At 32.4% G+C, this 26281-nt stretch overlaps 1 protein-coding gene across 4 annotated transcripts; it reads right to left on the reverse strand.

Moving 5' to 3' along the window:
- Window positions 1–184: 184 nt before the first annotated feature.
- LOC113398317 (calcium-binding mitochondrial carrier protein Aralar1) lies at window positions 185–25519 on the reverse strand. 4 transcript variants are annotated; one of them, XM_064215422.1, is made up of 16 exons: window positions 25258–25519; window positions 18471–18609; window positions 17867–18043; window positions 15486–15577; window positions 14408–14602; window positions 9626–9864; window positions 6035–6125; window positions 5758–5817; window positions 4063–4138; window positions 3197–3405; window positions 2237–2317; window positions 1909–2121; window positions 1628–1750; window positions 915–1017; window positions 677–767; window positions 185–428 (listed from the first exon to the last, which is right to left on the reverse strand). In XM_064215422.1, exons 3-16 carry the CDS (start codon window positions 17994–17996, stop codon window positions 263–265), a joined length of 1869 nt encoding a protein of 622 aa, XP_064071492.1. In that variant the 5' UTR covers window positions 17997–18043; window positions 18471–18609; window positions 25258–25519; the 3' UTR covers window positions 185–262. The 4 variants fall into 4 exon arrangements, with proteins under 4 accessions (XP_064071492.1, XP_064071490.1, XP_064071489.1 ...); XM_064215420.1 differs by lacking the exon at window positions 25258–25519 and adding an exon at window positions 24663–24813; XM_064215419.1 differs by having other exon boundaries at window positions 186–428; window positions 25262–25519.
- Window positions 25520–26281: the final 762 nt, after the last annotated feature.

Below are 26281 nucleotides of genomic sequence, written 5' to 3' on the forward strand. Positions count from 1 at the left end.
AGGATTAAATTATCTTGAACATTTTACGTTTACACGGTTATGTTACGGGTACAGAGATGCTATGAATTCACGCTCGTGACAGTTAATTTTTTAATTATTTATTATTTTTTGTTATTCAAAAAGCTACCAATAACTTTTCCTCAGCATGTCTTGGTCGTGTTATCAAGATTTTCTAAGTAAGTTTAGTACAATTGTTTATATTGTAAATTCTGACTTACTCATATGTCGATTAGGTCCAAAATCCGTAAGTCGATTATTCGATTCAGTTTTGCGGCTTCACGAATGAGAACCTCGGTAGCGAGATACCGAACTTGGTCTCCAAGCCGGTCAGCACCGGCATCGCGACCTGGTAGCCTCCGATGTGGTGCGGCTTGCGGGCCGTCTCCTCGATGGGAGTCGATATCGTCAGCTCTGATCCCGTCGGGCGGCTGGAAATTGAAATTAGTTCTAATAACGACTCCAACAGATAGTATTACTAAAAAAAATCAAACTTCTGTTAATATTGTGACATTAGTAGTGGAAACACATAATAATATGACCACGACTCATGGACTTTCCGAAGTTAATTATATACACAATATATAAAAATATTGATCAGATTATCTTATAACTTTTAAAAGGAAAATCAACATTCTTGCCACAGAACATTTAAAAATATACAATAAAATATACTTACGATCCACCGAAGTCAACATAGAATAGACGCTGTAAAATTTCATACGTCACCAACGTAACGGCGAACTGAGGAGACGAACGGAACACACGGGCTGGGGGAAACAATACACCCAATGAATATTAAGATTAGATTTAAACAAATTATTAGTAACAGCCCATTAACGTCCCACTGTTGGGCAAAAGCATTCTCTCCTCACTGAAGGTTTGTAAGACATGCAGTTTTTATAAGAACTTCTTACCTACGGCACCCTTCCAGAAGGCTCTGGCGCCTTCCTCAGCGTAAATCTTTCTAGTAGCATCTATTAAACCGTTGTATGTCGTTTGTCCTGATCGTGCCACCACCTGTAATTATAATGTTGAAATGCATTGATTGACGTGGATGTCTGATTTCGATTAACGTATTACGTATCTTGGAGCCAATTTTCTGGCAAGCAGCCATCATCGGAGATTAGCAAACTGCGCAGGGTATTATACTGACGGTGTTCTGATCACATTTAGATGTGTAGTGCTTTTCTGTAACAACTAACTTCTAATCTCAGTCTAAAATCGTCTTGCGGATGATTTGCTATTTTGATGCGTGTTTCCATTACATGCTATTATTATTATGCCAACCCGATCCCAATTTATAGCCTATTCCAACCACAAGAGAACAAAAGCCAAATTTATAAAATACATACTTCCAATCCCGTTCTACCCCCTTAAGGGTGGAGTTTCGTAAAATCATAGCGGATGTCTACACCCTATAAGGAAACCTGCCAAATTTTAATATTTTCTGAGATTGCGTGATTAATCAGTGAATGGTATTTCGTTTTTATATATGTAGAAGTTCAATCAAGAACAGCGAGTTGCATGGATTATGTAAATCTAAGGTTGGTTTATTTTTATTCCTCCATTTGCAATTAGCTATAGAGGCGCTCGTTGCGCGTTGTGTGTGTGAGGGGGGAGGGGGGACCTGCAGGCGCGTCTTGATGACGTCGGCGGGCGTGACGAGCGAGGCGGCGGGCACGCCGGCGATGGCTCCGGCCGCCAGCAGCGTGAGCGGGTGGTTGTAGCCGTTCTCGTCCGCGAACTTCGCCTGGGGGGGACAGATACAGGTCGTTAGTGTTTTAGTGCTGTTTTAGTGACACCTTTGAATTAGTGATGATAGTATCTCCTTAAAAGAAGAAGGAGCTATAGCCCATACTTTGCTTTTTTGTTTTGCATTTCGTAACAAAAAAAAAGTAAATATTTTACCTTGACATGGGCATAAGCTGGGAAGTAAATTGCACTGAAGGGGACGTCACGAAGCAGACAGGCCTTCGCCCCCTTGTACAGTCCGAAGAGTCCGAGGTCTTTGACAACGGACAGAGCTCGAACTTTACCACCGCCGGCGATCTCGCCCGCCACTTGCAGACGAATTTTAACAATCTCTAATGGATTTGTGAAGACTACTTGAGACGCTCCAGCCTATGGGAAAGTTGAATAAGACTTAGGAAGAACAAATTTATATTAGATTTTTGCGACAAATAAAATAATAATAATAATATAAATATACTAAGTAAGTACCGTAAAGACTACTCACACAAGCACCGGCGAGTATTTCACCACCGAGCGTGATGTTTCCTTTCTTGTCCATTAGCTTGTCTCGAACTAAGTCATTCATCTGTAAATTCGAATTCAAATATAATTATTCAACATAGAAGTACTACAAGATCTCATTGAACGTTAAAATTCTAGCACCGTTTCGGAAAGAAACACCTCAGAACTGAAAAGAACCGGCGAAACAAAACTCAACGAGATATTTTCTTTGTCAAATAATCGTGATTACAATAAATAAATTATTCATCATTGAACCGGCCCGGAGTTGGACTTGCGAGTCGTTTTATTTGCACGGCGTCTCAATAAATTCTTCATTTAGCTTTTTCTATGTTTAATCGATTCATTATTGAATTATTTGTTATTATTAGTTTGATAACTTAACATTTTTTTTATAAATACTATAAATTATAAATACACAAAGTTCAGGGGATTATATTTTGGGATGTTTTACATTTAATATAATTAAATACAAGTACATTAATCTTACCTTTATAGAACATCGTAAAAGCTTTAATATTTTTTTAGTAAAAACATATGTAATAGTATAATTATGTTAAAAAGTCAGTAAACTTAATTAACTAATATTATTGTAAAATATTATTTATTTTAAAGTTTTATGTACAAAAAATATTTAATTATGTTTAAAATTATATCACGATAATTAAGAATATAAAAATGAAATAAATTATTACTGTTTATGTAAGTGTATTTTCTTTGTAAGCTGACAACACCGGAGTCATTGTTAAAAAATATATTTGAATGACTCGTTACTGAACTGTTGAATGGGTTTTATTTGGCGAAATATATTTGAATGACAACTAAAGGAGACGAAGAAATATTTCAATAACAAGTAACTTAACAATTTAATTTAAATGATTTGAGGAACACCGACAATAATGAAAATAACCAAGTAGTCCTTCTACAGCAGTAGAGTCCCGCTCACCGTGAGTTTGATGGCCTTCTCCGGCGCCACCCCGATGAGCTGCGGCACGAGGCCGCGGTAGAGGCCGAACACGCCCTCGTGGCGGATCACCTTCTTGAAGCAGTCCCACGAGTTCCGGTACGCCACCTCGCCGATGAACGACCCGGTCCGCTGGTTCTGCATACGCGTCTTCACCAAATCTATCGGGTACACCGCGGATGCTCCGACGGCTGTCAAAGAATTATATTTGTTTTCAATACTATAATAATATGAATAATCTATACTTATATTATAGATGCAAAAGTAACTCTCTCTGTCTGTACTATTGCTCTTTCACGACCAATCACTGAAGCCAATTTAACGAAATTTGTTACGAAGCAAGCTTGAGCTCCAAAGAAGGATATAGTCGGATTGAAATATAATCGGGCTCATATATAACCGATGTAAATAAGCAGAATTAGCCCTCAGGTACAAATAAGCTGAGCTATATGTATATATATATATATATATATATATATTTTTTAATAGCATAGGTTGGCGGACGAACATATACATCACCACACAAGACAATGGCGCTGTAAGAAATGTTAATCATTCCTTACATCACCTATGCGCCACCAACCTTGGGAACTAAGATGTTATGTCCCTTGTGCCTGAAGTTACACTGGTTTCCTCACCCTTCAAACTGGAACACAACAATAACGAGTGCTGTTGTTCAGCGGTAGAATCTGATGAGTGGGTGGTACCTACCCAGACTTGCTCAAAGCCCTACCACCAAATAAAGTTGTCAGAAATAGTCGAAGATGATTCGGAATAAAATCAGTAAAGTATCATATACGTTTTATATTAGTAGAATTGGCAGGTTATATTATTCTCAGTAAACTTACCACCAGCAATAGAACCAAGTGTGAATCTGTAAGTGCTCTCGAGGATTTGTATCAGCACGCCTCTTTCTTCGGGACTCTGAAACAAACATAACGTCATCGCATACCGATCAATATATTCATACGTAAATGATTGAAGTGTTTCAAGCAAATGATGGACTTTCTGTAACTTGATTGTGTCGAAAATAAAAAAGGACAAATGACTTTCAAGAAAAAGTTAATTTGCAAACGTTGACATAGCGGATTTGAAATCTTGATATTACAGTCGAATATAGCTAATTGTGATCTTGATATTTTATGATGGTTTCGATTGCAGCCTTTACTAGAATTATCTAGAATGTTTTGTATAGATCTTTTCATTTACAAATGCGCCTCTTCACGTTAAATTAATAATTTTATTGAAATAAACTCATAAAATATAAAATTAATTTGTATTTTTTTGCTGTCTTTACTCGCGTCGTCGCGCGCACTAAAACACCTTGTATGTACGAGCGTCACTCACTCGCACCAATGCACGCCAATAATAATTGATTGTGAAGGAGCGCAAATTCTTGAATGAATAGATTCAATAAGCTGAAATGTAGACTGTATAACCGTCAAATATATACAGATTGTTTGTATGAATTAAAACAAATGTAAACCCTATTTAATAACCTTAAAATGAAATCTATAAATGTACTTTGGTGCAGATTTTTTCTACACAATCTTTAAGTAGTTAAATTATAGGAACTAAAAGACCTGTAATCCTTTTAACTCGCGCGAGAAAGAGATAACAATGCTTTTAGTCCTATCATATTTAGTTAAGAGATTGAGTACAATCAAATCGGCACTGTATAAACAATGTTATGTGATGTAATGAAAATACTAAAAAAAAGTTTCTGAATACTTACCTTTAAAGTGTATGAAATATTTTTGTGATATACTAATATGTCATGGTTATTTTTTTGTAACCACAGATCATATAATAATTTACTTGAAAAAGAAATTAAAATTTGTTTTTTTTAATTTGATAACCAACATTATCGATTCTGAATTTATTCTATGATTTTGGTTACACATTTAAAATCAACGTGTAAATAAAACCATATGAAATTACTTGTTATTCATTGACTATATTGTATTGAAATAAATGTTAAAAATGAGATTATATCTTATTTAACATCTCATTCGTATGGCTTTATTATCCTTGATATTTAAAGATACGATAGACGATAAGAATATTAGAACTTATTTAAGCTCATTGTCCAACACTGTTGTAGTTTCGAATTATTCCCGAACACATAACAGTTCATTTGTGTTATAAGTACATATTTACTTCATTAAATTGTCCATCGTATCGTTATATCATAACTTATAACTTATAAATGATTATTGATATATAAAAAAAAAACTATTGATAGATTGATAAATATAGCGAGATGTTGGCTATTTGTTAAACATATATAACAATTACATATAATACATATATATTATTTTGATACGGCGAATTTCATCCAATTTCATACAAAATTATGGAAGTATTCGATTCTATGGTCTAGCTGATAAGTGAACGTACTGACAGAATTTTGTTAGCAAAAGACACAGACTATCGATCTATTGGGTACTTTTGAATATGGAACGTCGTCTGAATAGCCAAAATTTCACCGTCGGAAGAAGATACATAGAAACATCATAAACTCCAATGTCCTTTGTACTCACCAAGATGCTCTCCAAAAAGTATATTAATCGAAAAGGTTCTCTTATCGTATTTACCTCCTCCTTTTGAGCATTGAAAGAAAGAAAAAAATACACAGCGATAAGTTAGTGATGTTTCCGATAATAACTCTTATTTATAACAACATATAGACTAAAATGGTCTAAACATACATTAAAATCGTGTTAGTCTCGCGCGGCTCCTGCAAGAATCGTCCAGGTCTCGTGTTAAAGTTAGACAGATGGAAATGAACATGGAAGGGAAACATATGGAGGTACTCACCGACACCGCTTTGATTTCTGCAACTCTACGCGTCACTTGCTTGAAGTACTGTTCAGGAGTTATAGCATTGAGGTCGTTGTAAATGATCCTTCTGAAAATGAAAAATAAAGATATTTTTTTTTAGTGCCGAGTCCAAACATTTTTTATCAAAAACAAACAATATAACCGTTTCACCTATTATCGAATTTAAGATCTATTCACTCACGAAGGCGTTCCACCCTAAGTGAAGTTATTTAATTTTAAATAAAATTATAATGTAATTTTTTTTTTTTGCTGTACTTACTGTGACGCACACTAAGACATCTTGTAAACACGTGCGTCCCTCACTCTAATGCACGCCGGTATTAATTTAACGTGAAAGGAGCGTGTGCGTGTTTAGATCTATACTACATTTTGTCTGTGTTCTCATTTGTAAGGTGTTTTTGAGTGTATTACATATATTTAAAATGTATGTGTATTACGTTAGTGTTTATATTATTGTCGGTCCACGCTTAGACCACATATTGGCCCAGATGACACTACGGTCGATTAGTAATTGTTAAATTAAACGCAGCTATCTGCTGTAACTGGAACTCTATAGTTTTTGGATCTTAGTGCGTGATGTAAGTGATGGAAGCTTGGGACTTAATATTTTTTTGTCGATACTATTTACCGACAAGGAGCGCGATCCTAATTAAGTTAATTAACAAACTTTTTACAAACAGGAATCGAACCCGGAATGATGGATTTGATACATAACGTCGGCTAGCAACTCTGAAGACTTGTTTCCACAGACTCTATAAAAAATCTTTACTAAATATTCTTTAATACAAATAAGAATGACAAACGTCTCAAATTAGCAAATGTCAAATTAACATGTATTTTTAATCAAATTAATTTTATTCAAAAAGTATTCCTAATTACATTTATTACTAAGCATATTGAGTTTAAAAACTTTAAAAAAATTTACATATAGTAAATATTTATTTAAGTTTAATTTAAATGGATGCAATCATACTGGCGCCCGATTATGTTAGTATTCAAACTAGGATATTATAAGAAAATTACTTTTTTTTTTATTAAATTGTTTTTTAACATAGAATTGTTGTTTATGTAAATCTATTTGTGGTGTTGAAAGAATTTACCTGGCTTCCAGAGTACTCTCTTTTGAGCATTTGTTTAGTTTAAAAACTTTTCCAAATTCTACCAATTTTTTTTAATTTTGCCTCAAGAAAATTAAAATTTAAATATATTTTTTAATGACTCATTACTCAATCAATAATCACACCTTACAACATTACAATTGGCTACCTGAAACTACAGCGATGCGATTCTGTAAGAATTCAGTTTGTATTTCATTCGTACACACAACCGACTTACGGTGACACGTCATTTTGCTACCTAACCTATCAATTTAAGCGTCAATGCCAATGGTTTAAGGGTCTAGCTATATAAAAAGTAGAAGGTTGGATCCTGTACCCATGGTCTATTGTCATCCCTAGCACAAACTTTAAGCTAGGAGAGCTAAATAGGAATATTAGTTATTCCTAATAATGTAGTATTGCTACTATTCTTCTTGCTACAATTCTAGTCAATAACGCATATAACATTCTCATATTTCACGCTCGTTCCTTGGTGAGTTTCGAGTTTGTTTCTTACAGAATAACTCTAATCCCAATAGATTGTTCGGCGATATGATTTTGATATATATATTTAATGTTGATTATAATTTATACGTTAAGTCTTTTCCTATAAATGCCATATATCATACGATAAATAGCGATCACGCGGAGATATGATAACATTTGAATTGTATTCAATAAATGATTGGAATTGCTTTGCAGATTTCTAATTTTAAAATATGTTTTAGGCAGTCTGTGTATCAATTACAAAAAAAATCACTTAAGGTAAGGCGTCTTTTATTGACACGTCTGCAATTATCGTGTATTATTTGTTTAATATTTTATAGAAGGATATATATACAACTTTTATATTGAATTCTTGATTTGATTAGAAATGTTCAAATTTTCGGCTTTTCTCAACTATAATATGCATGCATTATATGTATAAATTCTCTAGAATCGCTGTTTATTGATGCAAATTGCATTAAAATCTGGTGTTTAATACTATGTAGAGATTCATAAAATATAGCAACGACATTAATAATCGTAAGTTTCCTATTATTATAGATAAATGTTTAGACTCTGCGTCTCTTAACCAATAAACCTTCAACATAAACCATTTTTCTACCCGTGAGAAGCCGCGACGCGTTACTAGAGATAAAAATTTTTCTTAATAAGTATCCGGTCCCGCTATCAATAATTTCCTTAACATTTTATGATAAAATCTGATATATATTTATATCAGATTTTATCTGATGAACGTCCGATAAAACGTGTATTAAGTTAATATGTTTATCATACACTGACAGACGTTATCATCAAATAATCTCTAGCATTATAAAAAGGCTCTGTTCGTTTGTCCGCTAATCCGATTTGTATGAAATATTTAAATTGTTACAGATTTTACGAAATATTTAAAAGTGACTAACCTATATTAAACGATATTGTCTGTATATAGATCTATCCATACACGAAGGCGATCTCCTCTCCCTCCACGCTAAGTATTTACCGCCGTGCATTGGTAGGAGTGACGCTCGTGTTCAAGATGTCTTATTTTATTATTTATTTATACTTTATTGCACCCAAACTTAAAACTAAAAATTACAATATTGTCTTAAGTGTGTGAGACGACTTAACTTAAGTGTTTATATTTAAAAATGAATTATTTTAACGTGGAAAGGCATGATTTTATAGACCTATAATAATTATAATATAAGAAATGAAATTCAACCCTATTTTCAAAATGTCGGAGATCGCCCATTCGAAATCGAGGTCGAAAATTTCAAGTTAATCTTTTCCCACCCTAAAATATATATAAAAATCAGCAGGTTTGTTTGCATTTCCAAATGTATATAACGACTGGACTATAGTATATGAGACGACTATGAGTAACGACAGCAAAAAAATACAAATTAGATTATATTTACATAACATAAACATAATCAGCCTGTAAATTTCCCACTGCTGGGCTAAGGCCTCCTCTCCCGTTGAGGAGAAGGTATGGAGCATATTCCGCCACGCTGCTCCAATGCGGGTTGGTGGAATACACATGTGGCAGAATTTCGTTGAAATTAGACACATGCAGGTTTCCTCACGATGTTTTCCTTCACCGCCGAGCACGAGATGAATTATAAACAAATTAAGCACATGTAAATTCAGTGGTGCCTGCCTGGGTTTGAACCCGAAATCATCGGTTAAGATGCACGCGTTCTAGCCACTGGGCCATCTCGACTCTTATTTTATTCGAAGATTATATTTGTTGAGTTTATTTAATTAACAAAATAATTAAGTTAATTGCGCTTGTGAGTGTACAGATAGATAATAATTATAATATTAAATGGCTACAAGCATTAAATAGCGTATCATCATGAGTTCGTTCAAAAACATATCACGGGTGAGTGAGAAATAATGACAAAGTTACCCCTTGTATTGCAGTCGTATATAATAGTGCTTAGACTGTCGGCTGTTTAAGTTTATGTTGTCAACTCACCCGTTAGTTTGATGCATCGTATCGCAGAGCGTGAAGAGTATGTCAACTTCCAAGGGTGTGATTTGACTCATCATTTGCGCGGAGTGCAGGAACTCCTCCTTGGTGACTTCGTAAGTCCTGTGTCCGTTCGTAGCGTTGAGGTACACGCGTTTGATGAGCTCCATGTTGTTGAGAAGAGAATTGAACGCCATGTAGTAGGGAAAACTGATTTTACGTTCGCCCTGGAGGAAGCTCGAGGCCTGAAAAATAAACATAAATATATACAATTACTAACTGTGCCATCCCTCCTTATAATATGTATAGCAAGTAGATGTTTTCAATAATTCTTATACATAAATACTATTTAAAAGCCTTCTGCCATAATAACCTTAACTCAATAACATTGGACTTCCGTACAAGCTGCCATCCCCTGTTTTAACCCCAAAAGGGGGTTGATGTCTAAATATACCTTATTAGCACACCTCCACACCATCTATAGAGTATACTTTTTAAATTTCAAGTCTCTTACTTCAAAAATATAGGGACTTTCATACAAAATTCCAATCCCCGTTTCGTTGTGGAGTTTCGTAGGATCCGTTCTAAGCATATATCTACATCCTATAAAGAACGTACCTGCCAAATTACAAGTTTGTAAATGTTATTGTTTCTAAGATTTCGTGATTAATCGCTTTTATATATGTAGAAGTTCAATCAAGAACTGTTAGTAGGGTAAAATGTAGCTGAGTTGCATGGATTATGTAAATCTAAGGTTTGGTTATCTTTATTCATATCTTTAGGCATAGTAATTGTATGCTTGCTGCAAGCAAGTGGGTGCTTAAATGAGAGAAATCCCTTGCCCACGAGGCATAACATATACTTTATATATCTTACTTGTTTTGACATGCAATATATCGGCAAATCGAAATAAACTGACTAATTCTATAACCTTTCGCACACTAGGCTTCTTTAACAATATTTGAAATTTGGCCACATATACATTTTAAACGCTTTCGTGGATCCTGTTGTAAAACCGTACACATAGCTCCTTGCGTCTCGTGTCAGCGACATGTTCCCCTTCTTAGGTGTGATATTTGAAATCGCTTCAAAGAATAAGCACGGCTTTTATTTCTCTTTTGAATTTTTTTACGTCTTTGTTATTTTTGGTCAGTATAATAAAGAGTCAAATACGTATATATATTTTTAATAATTATAATATTCAGAACACCAATATACAACATGTCTAATGCCAATTTTGGGTAAAAAAGATGGGATCGAGATGGAAGATCTTGCTTAGGATGGTATGAGAGAATTTAAATAGACAATTTCCTTTTGCAACAGTACTGCATCCACGTCGGAAACCGTCATAGTCGTAGAAACATTTTATATTAGTAAACAAACAGACCAAAATTACAACAATCAAGTTTCAATTTAAAATTAATTCATACATAGCAACAATATGTATAACATAATTAATGACATTACGTAAACCAATAATATTGCCCCTCGCAATTTATATGGAGCGACTTCGCCCGCTGAATCAAATAATTACAAATTTTTGAGCAAATTAGAGAAAGAAACGCCAAAATCCAAAATATTCATAAATCCTGGATAATTGAAGATTGCTCCATTTTCGTAACGTTGATCAAATTCAGTTAAACTACGAGATAATCTGAGTTTAACTAATAGTTAATCTGAGTTTGATCAACGTTTCAAAAACTGGAGGCTTCAATCCGATGGCCATTGGTCGGTGGCATCTAATGACGTAGTAGCGACAATTAAGCTTTCAGATTAAACTCAAATTATTTAATTTGAAATTGATCGGTCTTTCTAAAGTTGGAATACATTGACTCATCGTTTAAACTGTGTTGGTAATTAGTGTACGCGTGCCTTTTATATATTTAACATACTATTTGTCTACTGTTGTTGTTGTTGTTGTGTAGGGGTTCATTATCCAATATTAGTTATATAAAATCCTATATACCCTATTAATGTCCATTTTCTCGTTAGAAAACGCTAAGTTTCCCCCACGTGATGTGGGACGAACTCAGCGGTGTCCAGGATCGCTTTCGCTACCGTGACGCCCTGACGGTCGGCCTGCCTATGCAGGACTCCAATTCCTAACCTACTTTTAATGTCCTGATCAAACTTGCTTCATACCGAATTTAAATAAATTCAGCTCGGTGGTTTGGCCGTGAAAGACATACAGAGTTACTTTCGAATTTACACTATTATTAGAGATATATATAAATGAATATATGTTCTAGATACTTATCTAATTAAGTAATATATTTAATGAAGTTATTGAATGTTACTAGAGTCAATTAAGATTATTACAAGGACGACTTCGTCTATGTAATATCGATAATAGTGCGAAAGATAAACAAAAAGACATTTTTATCAATACGATAACGTTATCCCCACTATGAGTTCAGTGTCACGGTATTGCGTCAAGAGCTGATGTCAATGCATGCACGAACTAGTTTTGCCCGCTATTTTGCTTTTACGATTATTGAGCATGGAATGGTTTTGATTGATAGGATATGACGTCATGGACAATGACGGAAAACGGCTATCGTTTTTTTTTTTTAATCTCGACCGAGCAGGGGTCTTAACATACCGGACGTGAATTTGAACACGCAGATATCAGTGAGACGTAATTTTGAATCGATTAAATACATCCTATATGTTTTAGGGCAAATTAATTGCCAAAGTTAATTAATTTTTTAGTATAATATATAAGTACAAAACAAATAGACAGACCAATGCGATTATATAATTCCAATAAAAGGCAAAACAGTCAGAGACGATTCTCGAAAACTTACGACAAGAAATGCCATTAAATTGTTTTAAATCATAATATTTATGCGTAACATGACATATCTCAACACAGTTGCAATCGACTGAGACATTATCATAAGCCTTCAATCACATAAATATTGATTGCAATTTACCGTGTCATTTCGTATATCGCTTTGACGGTACGACAAATGGCACATTATTTTATAGTTTTTATTAACAATACGATTAACAAGTCTAAATTTAATGTGGATGCAAATACGAAACGCATTTGTATAAACATATTTTATACTAAAATATTTACCAAAACGCGTTGCATTTTCTGATATAAGTTTTATAGATATTGGTTTAGTAGTTTTTTCGGTTAGGTCATGTTACAGTGTTGTCAAAGTTACCACCGGTTCGTAAAGTAGATTCTAACGAGAAGAACCGGCAAGAAACTCAGTAGTTCTCATCACTCTTTTCCACCATTTTAATTAAATCGTATGTCAGTATAGAACAATTAAATTTTTGGACATTGGATTATGAAAGCGAATAGAGAGCTCTTATGTTTGCTCACACAATTAATTACAAATATTAAATAACAATAAATAGATCAATGGCCAGATTGAATGCTGCAACAAATGACAATCTAGCGTCATACAATGAGATGTAAAAAAATATAACTTATATAACAAAACACCACAAATTTCCAGTTGTGATGTTTTGACCTCTGCCGCCCAAAGCGTGACGTCAGCGCGACGTGACAACAGTCTTATCAAAAAAATATTTCAATAAGGCGAATGACTAATGCAATAAAAAAAGGAAATGAATCTGGAATTATATTCGGACTGCAATTAATTAACAAAGTAATTAAACTATCGAAATTAAACCGATCAAAACCGGTTTCAATCTGTGGTTTTTTGTCACAAGTGTTGTTCAATGACATATGTTGTAAGGGGTCGATCACATGACAATGAAAATAATTTCGTTCCGAACGCTTTTCGATCGTCAAAGATCAACTGATAGAACATTTAAAATTGAAAAGGACATGTAGTAAAAGGCTCGGTTTAAGTCGGTTTTTTCATGATTCGAAGTTGCCACATCGTTCAAATCCTTCGTTTTGTATGAGTAAAGTAAAATAACAACGATTAAATTTCAAAAATGAATAATTACTATTATGATATTTAAAGAATATTTGAGTAAAGTAACAGCCTGTAGATGTTCCATAACTGGACTAAGACCTTTCAAAGGAAAATATTCGGAGTCTCCTCCACCACGCGCGGCATCTCTTACACAAACATTTCCTCACGATGTTTTGCTTAACCGCCGAGCACGAGATGAATTATAAACCCATATAAGCACATGAAAATTCAGTGGTGCTTACCCGAGTTTAAACCCAGAATAATCGGATAAATCACGTCTTTTAACTAATAGACCATCACGGCTACGCTATAAAAATATTTAATTTCATTTAATTTAAGTAAAAACTAACTTAAAAATATCCTAATTTTAAATATCATTAAATGTGTGTGTGTGTTGTCATTCTCACTTAAAGTGAACAGTGTAAGTACTTATGAGAATAATACCTTTAACACCTAATGACAACATTATAGAGTATCAACTTAAATTTATATGTCAATAATAATTTGCATGCGAAATACACGTGATGCAGTACGACCTAGTTACATAATTTAAGAGCTCTGTATAAATTATCGCCTTTTTTAAATAATAGGTAGGCTAGCATATTTGCCTCCCGAAAGTGATCACTACGAACAACATATCGTACAAAGACGTTGGTGCTGTAAAAGATAAAAAGATGCGCCACCAAATTTGGGAGGTAAAATGTTATGTCCACGGTGGCTGAAGTTACCCCGACCCAAGCGGGACCACAGTCGAAATTCAAAGTCATTTTCTATACTCGACCAATGATATCGAGTCGATTCAATGTCAAGTTCAAGTTGTTCTGCTTTACTCCTCAAATGGTTGGAACAAACAAAATTCGTTTCAGTTTTATAAAATACTTACCATGATAACTTTGTTCTTCAATTCCTTGGTCAGCAAGTGGTTCTTGACACTCAGCATGATGTCCCTAAAGTCGCCGGCGGTGATGAAGCCGGTGCCGTCCTTGTCGCACTTCTTGAAAGCCTCCACTCCATACTCCTCGTGGAAGTCGTGGAGAAATTGACTGAACTCGGGGTAGGTTACTAAACGTTTCTTGTCCTGTAGGAAAAATATTAAGTCAATGAAATTATTTATTTAAAATTTTACATATACACGCAACTAATTTCATTAATGGTATTATTATTTTTTGCTTTGAGCTTAGGATAGTTTAATTAAATAAAAAAATAGTTAAGTAAAATGGTTTGATTTTATTTAAATTAAAACAAATGTTCAAACTGCCTTCCTTCAGCAGCAATACACGCGACATCTTTTTAGAAAAAATCGGGTTATCAGACGGGAGAATCTTCCGTTATTTACGAATTCTACCGCTTCTGCTATTCTTGCTCAATAAAAAACTTCAATGATTAGATTAATTATAACTCAATTACAATTTAAATCCATGAACAATTTTGTGTTCAATGTTACAATTAGTTGGGTATTGCCCCTCAACGCGAAACCGCGGATCTAAATGCAGTTGTGACGACAGACTATATATTAATTCTTAAATACTTTTAATCTTTTTGAAAGCAGTTCTAACAAAGTAGTTCTAATAGAAAATTTAAAATGTGATTTATGAATTATCCACATTTAAATGAACGATCTATCTGAAATTAATTGATAAATAGCTGAATTGCTATTTAATGTAAAGTAACCCTATGAAATATTGACAGTACAAATCGAATTAAATCAAATTTCTTTACTCAACTGAGAAACAGTTAATTTATTAACTGTCAAACTATAAGACCTGACAAGAACCGACAAAGGGCGTCAGTATGTTTTGACAGATTCTGTAGTTTTCTGTAAATTTTCCACAAAAGAAAAAAATTGCCAGAGGGACGACTTTTATTACTCTTGTTGTAAAAACAATTACTGACTCTATGCAGTCGAGTAACAAGAGTAATTAGCACACTAAAAAGATAAAGATTACGACAACAATGTTTACCTTTCCAAAGTACAATCGGACGAAGGTACTTTCCATGTTGAATGGCAATTTTTTGTGCAGCGCCGTCTTACGCATGACTTCCGCGAACTCATCTGTAAAAATTCATTATATTTTTTTTTTTATTTAACTCTTTTTATTTTATTTATAGCCAGCAGACAACAGGAAGGCAGATAGACTATTCGATAGACTCTTTCCGTATACATTGGCATTATATGGAGAACCATGCGAGCTAAGATGTTAAGTTCCTTGGCTGTTACACTGACTCACCCTTAAAACTGGAATAAAACAGTTCATTGCCACCAACTTTAGACATATATTTAAATAAAATATTAAAAAAGAAAGTTGCTTAGCTGTTCGTTCCAATAAATGTATAAAATTAAGTAAATAATTATATACAAAACCATGTTTCTGTAAATAAATTGCTTTCATTTATTTCAGTGTGTATTTTTGAAACATTTTTTATTTAACATAAATGTTATATATTCGTCATGTACAACTTCTAACTAAAAAACCTTTGATATAATTGTCATCAATAAATCAAAATACAGTTATTTCAATCATCATTAAAGTCATATCGTTTGTGTTTAGATATTGCACATTACATACATCCATACATTGATTAATTTTTGTAGTGAAAAATCTGCAAATTAAAATTAACTGCAATTTTGTTTGAATTTCGTCCATACTAATAAATAGAAAACAGCAGTACTCAGTATTGTTGTGTTCCGGTTTAAAGGGTGAGTGAGCCAGTGTAACTACAGGTACAAGGAAGATCTTAGTTCCCAAATTAGGTGCCGGTTGGCGGTGTAAGAAATAGTTAATATTTCTTACAGCGCCATTGTCTATGGGCGGTGGTGACCACATACCACGAGGTGGCCCATATGCTTGTCCGTCAAAAAATCAATCTTGGGTTACGTTTTATTTTGTAATACTGATAATACTACTAAACAAATATCGTATGCATAACACTTATATTACTTATAATCTAAGATGCAACGCGTTACGTTACGTTTAAGTATTATATTAGTTGATGCAATTGGTGATTAGATTTTGTGTAAGGGTACTTAGTATTATGTGTTATGTTATGTTTGTTGGAGCAGTAAGTCAGTGTAGTTCACAGGCACAAGAGACATAACATCGCAGTTCCCAAGGTTGCTGGCGCATTGGCGCATGTATTTTGTCATTATGTCTATGGGAAGTGGTGACCAGTTACCATGATCTGGCCTATTCGGCCGTCAGCCTACGAATGTTATAAAAAATATGCGATTCGCAGTTATATATTTTTGTAAGGTAGATATATTGTAAGTTTATCTTATTAATGTTAGGTTCATTTATTTTTTAATAATTAATTACATAGGTTACATTGCATCTCCTCTCTCTAGGTCAAACTAGATTGTCCCGGACTAAACTGGTATATCGTTCAAGCGTGGGATAAACCGATTTGGCCCGGGACAAACTAGTTTGGCCGGTAACATGCATATCGATCTACGTAACACTAAGCACAACATTAGCATCATTTAGGATTTCTATGTTGAATCTTGATATTGTCATCACGAACACAACAGAAACAAACTAACAATATCGTATATTAAATTATATGCTGGCTAATTTAAGTTTAATTTTCTTTACATGTGGATTGGAGCAAAGTAATGTATTTTTATTTTAAATTCATTATAACCCATAGATCTGTTTTTTTTATAATAATAATATGAGAAAAAGGCAAGTGAATAACCTTGGTGCAGTTCTAAACGTGGGGTTATCATTTGAGAGTATGTTTGATAGCTAGTCTATTAAACAGTACAGATAAAATTATATTATAATTAATATCATATTATATTTGAGGGCCTCATTCGTCTAGAAGCTAGTTATATGGCCGCGGGTCCCGTGATCCTGGGTTTAAGCCGCAGTGTGCATAACTACGCAGACATGTTATAATATGTCCTGAGTACCTATTTCCCTATTCGGTTAGTGTCCCTTAAGATTGGACGCCGTAGCCGAAATCGGCGACTTCATAATATTTAAACCTTTTGTTTAGATTTAAAAGACCCAAAGTTCGCTACTACATTGTCTTTAAAGTGCTGTAATCGCTTAGATTGCGAAGTCAGTTATCATGTCACCAATTAACAGGAAATTATTTTTATACTTTGAAATTAAGTTTGAGAGTTTTTTTTAAATATTATACACGTGGTGTAATATTTTTATATCATATAATATTACGACAAATCAATTAGGAAAGAGACATAAGGAAAAGAAATGCTCAAACTTATTGGTACACTAACAAAACAAAAATTAAAAATAAATTAGTAGGAGTAGTTCTAAAAAAATTGAGCTAAATAAGCAAATAAAGGTAATTTTGTATTTAATTAAAAAGGGTTACTTACCAAACGCAACAAGTCCATTTCCGTTAGTGTCGAAGAGTTGGAATGCTGTTTTGTAGAGAGCGTCCGGAACGCACAGCAAGCCCTCGAAGGCCTGGAACTCCGAGAATGATATGTACCCATCCTTGTCCATGTCGACGATGCCAGCGATGAGCTTAACCGATTCCTTGTTGTAGTCATCTGGAAATAATAATAATAATAATTCTGTACCTTAAACTATGGACACCTATGGGTTATGGGAAAATTAGTCCCAAAACCGTTAAAATTCCTCTTAAAATACTGCCCTGAATAATTTTGATACTTAGCAATAGTAAATATAAAACAAATTACTTGAAATACTGTGATCAACAATTTTGATACTGGAATTTATTATTAATTAAGTTATAAGTACAAATTGGTGTTTATTTCAATTCTTTGCTGAATGCATGTGTTTAGTTTTTTTTAGATTATTTCGACAGTGTTATCTAGAATTAAAACGATACGAAGGATATCGATCTCCGATTTCTATGGTTAAGAGGATAAAACCTTCTAGACCAGAAACCAGAATGGAATTCTGTATTATTTAGGCATGCGTAACAGTCAAAGTCAATTATAAACGCTACTATACCTTCATCAAATAACCCAAGGAACTTTCGGACGAAATCTTCACTAGTGATATGCTTTTCGCCATTTTTCTCTACCGTTGCATACTTCGAGAAAATTTCATAAAGTCTGTCTGTGTCGGCTCGTTTCAAATAACCAGCCCCCTGAAAAATAAATTGAGTTACAACAAGAAACACCGGTTGATAAAAAATAAATAACATGATTCAAATGCACAGGAAAACCGATTAAGGTCGTTGCTCTGATTATAAAGATTACAATTGAAAAAAAAAAACGAAAACGTACATGAAATATTGAAATTTTCTGTCAGAATACATTAAAAATAACGATTCTTTTTTTTTATTTGAAGAATTCGATCAATAATAGTGCGATTTTCATTCGAAAAAAAAAACAAATGCTGAGTGTAGAGCAGCGTAAAAAGGATAATGTTCTTTTTTTTTAATCAGAGCAAAAGGAAATAAATATAGTTCCATCACATCTATTTATAACGGCTGGTTTAGATTTAGTGGTTTGATAGATTCAGACGCTACTGGCATTGATTGTTAAATGCATATGCAAGCGAGGTCACGTAATAAACTTTTATCAATAATAACTATATCCCTAATCCGGCAGTTCTCGGTAGCCAAAGGCTACATAATAGCCTAGCATTTTTATGTATTCTAGCATATATGTACATTACTAAACTATTTATATTCGGAAACTAATTCTAACTAAGTCTAATTTAATCCAAATAAATATATCTATAACTGAATGCTCCTTAAAACTATTCTTTATTAAATACTATTGGAATCCTATTATATATAAGGGATGGGCCGAAATTCGATTCAAATGCCAAACATTCATTGCAAGAAAAAGTAAAATTATCTATCAAAATTAAGGTAAAATTGTCGACACTATATAACAGATCAGCTGTTTGAGTTTGTATAGAAAAGGGAAATATTTTTTTGAGATTTCAATATTGCTCTCTTACAAAAGGTTGTTACATTGTTTGTTACATCAGTATGTAGGAGTTTATTAATATATCAGAGAAGAAGAGATAATTAAATTTTTAACACATTGTAACTTTTTACTAGTTCTACACGACGTGTGGCTCTCGAGAAAACGCAGCGAAATTCAACCGAAGTTTGGCCGACTTTATTTTCACCGAATTTCGAATTTTATTAAATCCACATTCGGCCCATCTCTAATATATAATATTTATATATAATATAACTATATGTATATATTGGATTGGGAATTTAAAAGACCTATCTAAGATACATAATGAAGTATTTTTTATTATGAATGTAAGTTTGTTATTAAATTATTATGACGAATTATTTTATGGATTACTGTTTTTATAGTGCACAAATATATTTTAATTTAGCCTATGTCCTTTGCGGTTCGAACTTGCTTCATACATCAAATTTCTTGAAATTTGGTTAAGTGTATTGGAGATAATAGAGTAACAGACAAACAGACAGAGTTACTTTCGCGTTTATAATATTACCACTGACCCTGATTAAGTGCGTAGTAACAATCAAGAGTCATTGGACTGATTAATTTTAAATATTTTTATAATTATTAATTTATCTATAGCGTCGTCAACCGTCATTCCCCATTTTACACCCTCGAGCGGTAATAAAAAGTAGACTATAACCCTCCCTGGGATTCAAACTATCTCCATACAAAATTTCATCTAAATTGGTTCAGGTTTAAGCGTGAAGAGGTAAGAGTTTCTTTGCATTTATAACATTAATATGGATTATTTATTTACTGTACATTACTTATCGATTATCAAAAAAAATCTAACATCGGTACGGAATAAAAAAAGGTCACGCCTGAGAAGCCGGCAAAATAAAAATAGCGAGACTATTGTTTAGGTTTTTTTTAACGCTTATGATTATGGATTTATATAAAAAAACACCTAATTTACAATATTACACCTACCCGCAGTCGGATTATCCACGAGGCAATGTAAACAAAAATTGAGAAATAAGTTTTTGCGTTTCTAGTTAATTTATCGTGTAGCGTTGTGCGTTATTCCAAATTTGAAATAAAAAAAATTATACGTTACTGAATACGTATTAGCGTATCATGATTTTTTTAGTTTTTTTTTTAAATATAATTGGACATTCTTGGATAAACCAAATATTTTCAAATGACTTAATTTAGTCAAAATGTCTTTATTATGAATAAAATAGCACTGTGGAAGTAACATTTATTTTAGGAACTTAGAAAATGATTAAGTAAAGTGTGAACCCCTTTATTGAAGAGTCTTCTCGACATAGTTAATCTGGCCCTGCCCACGTTTTATGCTATGAATAATATTGTTTCAATTTTATATAGTAATATTATTAAAGTATCGAATATCGCCCAATTATTATTAAACCTGAGAATCCGGTTGCAGGTTCAAATGCAAGCACTGCTAAATTGTTCGCATACTGGCCAACATGAATGTTTCTTCTTTTGTTTTTATACTTTTTAATACTTCGGTCAACCTAAATTGATATATCTCTATATGTCATTTGCGTATGTACCTTCCAAACATTTATAATATAACAACGAAACCTAAACATTAATTGTTACCTGATAATAATGATAAGTTCACCGTTTTGTCATTTCAAACTACGAATTTTCGAAATAATGTCATAAAATCGATTTCAGTAGCGGCTCAAATCGATAACACTAAGAAATATATTATCTTTAAGCATCGCCTTAGATGAACAACTTAAATTAAGATAATTTAATACTCTATTATTACACCATTTGAAACGAAATATATTTTAATATACATGTGAATAATTAAAGAAATTGGGGATTGTTTTAAATTATGAATATTGAAGTCACAATATTACTGATCTGCTAGTTCGTTGACTAGTTTCAGTAATGTAATTCACAGATGATACGTGACGATAGATGACCTCTCAACATTAGATTTCCTATTTGCCCGTCAGCCTTCCTATGAACAAATTATATACATAATGTTACTACCCATATATCTTGTGATCTTATCTTTTTAAACATAGTAAGCAGATATTTGAATTTTATTATACCGTAGTACTTTTATTTCCTGGTATAAAATTAGCTAGCCGGTGGAAATATATAATAATAAATAAAAGTCATACATTTTTTTTAAATATAAATAACATAATAATCATTGTCAATAAAGAGGTTTTAATATAGTTATTGTGCAAGTAGACGTAGAAATATAATACTCGTAATTGTGTGTACTATATTTTATCTGTGGACGCTTTAAGAAAAAACCATAGGTATAATGATTTTAAGAATAGTTTGTACATTTTAATATGTATTAAATTATTATTTCTAGTCAATATCGATTGTCATTTCACAACGATTGTTTTTTTTCTTCTCCTAAACATAAAGCAGACCCGAAAACATTGCGCTTAAAAGAGTATAGTTTTTCAACAAAAGAGCGGATATCAGTAATACAAATAAATAATAATAATTATTGAATAATTATGCAAGACACATCTTCCACTTTTAAAATAGTAGTCTGAATAATGATTTACATAAGTATATACAAATAAAAATAGCTACTGTAAAAATCATGACCGCGTGGAATGTTGCCAAGAGAGCTATCCGCGTTTCCCCGTTGAATGAAATTGAGATTCAACGGGGAAAGTGTACGGGGACTGATCGAAAAATTAATCACCCTTTCTGTCCCCATGAACAAATTGGTTTAATGGCTACAAAATAAAAAAACTTAATTTGAGGAGAATATTATAAGCAACTTCATATGGACATAGTATCTACAGGATTAAATTTAATGTAAAGTTCGGTAAGCCCATTGTAACGAGAAAAACAGAGAAAGACTTAAGTTGTCCTTTTTTATGATATATGTAGGTATGCGTACGGGCAAATGGACCACATGGTAAGTGGTAGCAGTGAGGGTGGTTACCTATTTCTGAGTTTTTAGCGTCTTAAGTTATTAAATTGGCATTATTTATTTAAGAATAGTATAAATCATTTATATAAATTTTAATGACCTATATACTTATATTTGCAATGCGGTAAAAAAAAGCATCGGGAATAAAACCTGTTTGATTCAAAAAATATCTGACATACTCTTAATTTAAATAATAAAAGAATTACTATGTAGTATTAAAAAGAGTTCAAGGTTGTTTACATGCAATGCATGCCAAAATAATTATGCAATATTGATCTTGTGTAGTACGCTGCTAGTTCGTAAATGTCCCATTGCTTGACAAAGGCCTCTTGTTCTTAAGATTTGAAGCTTATTCACCATTCGGTTCCACTTTCGTTTAGTGAAATAAACCAGCAAATAAAACAAGCAAATGACATTGAGTGATTTTCCTCGATTTGAAACCGTGATTTTAGGATAAGATACATTTATATCCGTGTCTCTTCGTAGGAAGGAAGGTTATCAGTTCCAAAAAAAACTCCTTTAATGGAGGAGGATTTTAAACTTCATTAAATACTTCTTCCAAAAAAAGCCTAATTACTTAAGATGATTCCACCACATTTAATCTTGTTTGTCAGTAGTTTACAACCATTGATGAAAGACTGTCGCTAGTCAAAGTAAGGTCAACTCAGATCAAGAGCTCAAACATTGTATAATTATTAGTTTTTCTCCTTCATATTTATATCAGTAACCTCCGAAAACTTAAAATATTTGCAACTATTGAAATAGCTACTTTTAAAACTAAACTGAGAAGCAATTTTCATTCAAACAAAAAAATTATATCCAATATATCAAATGATAAATTTGTTTATTGATCAAAAGATGATTAGCAATTTATTATGTGAGGATAAGAAGCCACAAATTGTTCTAGATATTGATATTTTAAATTATATTAAATAACTTTTACAATATATGTGCTGCTAACGAGACATATGGTTTATTTTATTCCCATAAGCTGACCATTACATTTGCTATCCTCATGGTACAACTATTATAAGTACTAACTTATATTTCGCTTATAAATGTCAATAAAAAATAATTCCTGAATTTACATATAAAGAGAAGGACACAAATGATAAAATAATAGCCATTTTCCTTTCGAGGAATCAGTTTCAATCTGAAATATATTTACATATCATATTACTAAATCATGAAATATTTTAATCATACTCCAAACAAGATTTAAAGGTAACTTTCAAAACCTTCGCTTTGCTGTGACATGAAATATTCATATTTTTAAAAGCTATTGACAAAAACAGTAACAGAACTATGTATGTATAGGACAAGAGTAATGATATTTTAATTAAAATTAACCATCACTTTTATCATTTTGTATAGTATAAACCTTAAATATCTGTATAGTACATCAAATCATATTGCTTTATGCTAATCTTTACATAGTGGTTTTAGATTACATGTAGCCTTTGGTAAATATAAGTACTAAATAGAATGAATAAAGTCAATGTACAAATAAATACATTCATAATTTTATATTTAATCACAATTACAGCAATTATTGTGATATATTACCTCCTTTTTGTAAACTTTTGAATATTTTTCTTTTTATTTTGACCAGTTGTTTTATCCAACCAGTAATTAACCAGTAAATATCTTCAGCAGTCAATTGTTTCTTTTACATTTAATGAAGAATTAATACTGTGTATTGAATATCATGTATAGATAAATGTTTTAACAATAAATAGGAAACAAGATAGGTTATCTTTTACAATTGCTTATAAAGATTATTATTATATAATAATCTGGTATTTTCGTTTTGGTCATTGTGGAAAATATCACACTTTAGGGTCACAATTCGTTATCTGCCATTTGTATTGAGCATGGTAATATCTGCACATAGATATTGTTAATGTTGTTTCTAATTAGAAAAAAATTGTATTAACATAAATTGATATCAATATATGTTAATAATTTATATAGTAGGTTTATAAATATTCATAAAATAAACTATTTCATGCCAATTTATAGTTGATAACCTAAAACTATTCTCTATATATTCGTAGTAAATAAGATGCAAACACTATCATACATTGCTATTAAATTTAAATGCCATTATATATACCATTTATTATGTATTACCGTCAATAAAATAAAAATTAACAAGCTTAAGATCAAACCCAACGATGTAGAACATATAATTATTTTCCTTGTATTGCACTCACTTTAATTGATCACAAACCACAAAACAGCCACATAAAACTAATATTTTATCCTTTAACACCTTATATATTGTGTGAATTAGAAAAGGCAAGTTACCCGATGAGCAGTCATTGTGTTGGGAAGATTCAAATTAGACTGAATTGATGAATATTGGAATAGTTGACGTAACAGATAAGAATGTTATTATCTTGTGTGCTTAAGCAATATACATATTCCACATGGTCATAATACTTCCATCATTCAAGAAAGTTGGCATATGGTAAATACGAAAAATAAACTAAGTTCCACTTAAAGGGAGCTACCACAGTTAGTCAAACTTATCGGGTAAGTCAGTATTTTTTACTTAAGCTTCGAATTTCAAATGAGTTTTGTTTTTTTTTTACATTTCCTTGTTAAAGGTCAAAGAGGTTAGTTCTGCTGATTATCTAACAATCTGTCGTAATAAACAATAGCTAAGAATAATTTCACTAAACCTTATCTTTAAATTGTATACTGCTACATAATAAAGCCCGTTGTGACAATATTTAGTAACCTAAGAACGCCGCAGATTTGACGTTCCTAAGTATTTCAAGGGCAAAAGCTTCAAGGGCGTTTATACCACGAAAATACCGCATACTGACGACCGATAAGGGGTCAAAATGATAACACATCAATTCTAACAAGATATTCTTCTGGAAAATAATAAACTTACCCACCTCTTGACAGCTGGCCTGAGTAATCAAAGAATTTGACAAGAATTTAAACATTACAGTGTTTTTTCGGCACTACACAGTTTTTCACTTAAATAAAAATACTGTAATGTTTAACTTAGGGGGTTTGTGTATAGTTCGTGATTACGTCACCGGTCACGATATATAAAATAAATAAGTAAATCTATTTTAGATTTTCACGCACTATGCTCATGATCAACCGCCGGGTTTTGCGTTCCGTTCGCAACTTTATTGTAATTTTGCAGCCTTACCTACTGCTTGACGATAGCAGGGTTGTCAACTTATTAAAACATTGCAATTTTTCAAATTTTTAATACTTTTGCAAAAAATCCTAATGTTACAAATTATGATATTCATTTTTTTACAGACAGTTGTTAACAAAATATATTGCGTTTATTATTTCTATCGCATGTTTTAAGACCGTACAAAAAAAAGCATATAAACTTTTACGTCTACCTATTTGGTACGTCTAAATCTGTACGTTACAATTACACTATGATTATTAAACAACCTTGTGCTTATTAGCTAACTTTTATGGGGAGTATCGTTTATATAACCATGTAATTGTTTCTTGAATAAAATCATAATAAAAAAAATAATGACTAATAATTTTAAATTAATCTAAAATATTGGAAAATAGTTTATAAATATTGTTTGAGAATTGACTTAAGGAACATGTGAAAATTTTGGTACCTACATATTACAATGAAAATTAATGATTAAGTATAAATGACTAGCTGTTAACCATCGGCTTCGCTGGGCAAAAAAAAAAGGGGGAAGGATCAATTCAAAATCAGTACCTTATAACCGTTTACGGACGATTCCGCGTCGATTGGTCATAGTTACATACGTTCATCAGTTTTAATTTAATGTGATTGTCGCACAAAGGAAAAAAAAAGGTTAAATAATTTACTTAATTTTATTTCGACAACCTATCTTTTTCGCGACATCTAGTGAAAAACAAAGTCTAATTTATTTAGCTCCAATTTGCGAAACAGCATCCTT

Source organism: Vanessa tameamea, chromosome 7 (assembly GCF_037043105.1).
Source record: "Vanessa tameamea isolate UH-Manoa-2023 chromosome 7, ilVanTame1 primary haplotype, whole genome shotgun sequence".
NCBI lineage: Eukaryota > Metazoa > Arthropoda > Insecta > Lepidoptera > Nymphalidae > Vanessa > Vanessa tameamea.

Excerpts from the sequence above, each read along its gene's own strand:
- LOC113398317 (XM_064215419.1), bottom strand. The coding sequence starts at position 25,312 with ATGTTTAAATTCTTGTCAAATTCTTTGATTACTCAGGCCAGCTGTCAA. Across the intron at positions 5,818-6,034 it reads CAGAAATCAAAGCGGTGTCG|GAGGAGGTAAATACGATAAG; the intron begins GTGAGTACCTCC and ends AATGCTCAAAAG. Across the intron at positions 4,139-5,757 it reads ACTTTTTGGAGAGCATCTTG|AGTCCCGAAGAAAGAGGCGT; the intron begins GTGAGTACAAAG and ends TGTTTGTTTCAG.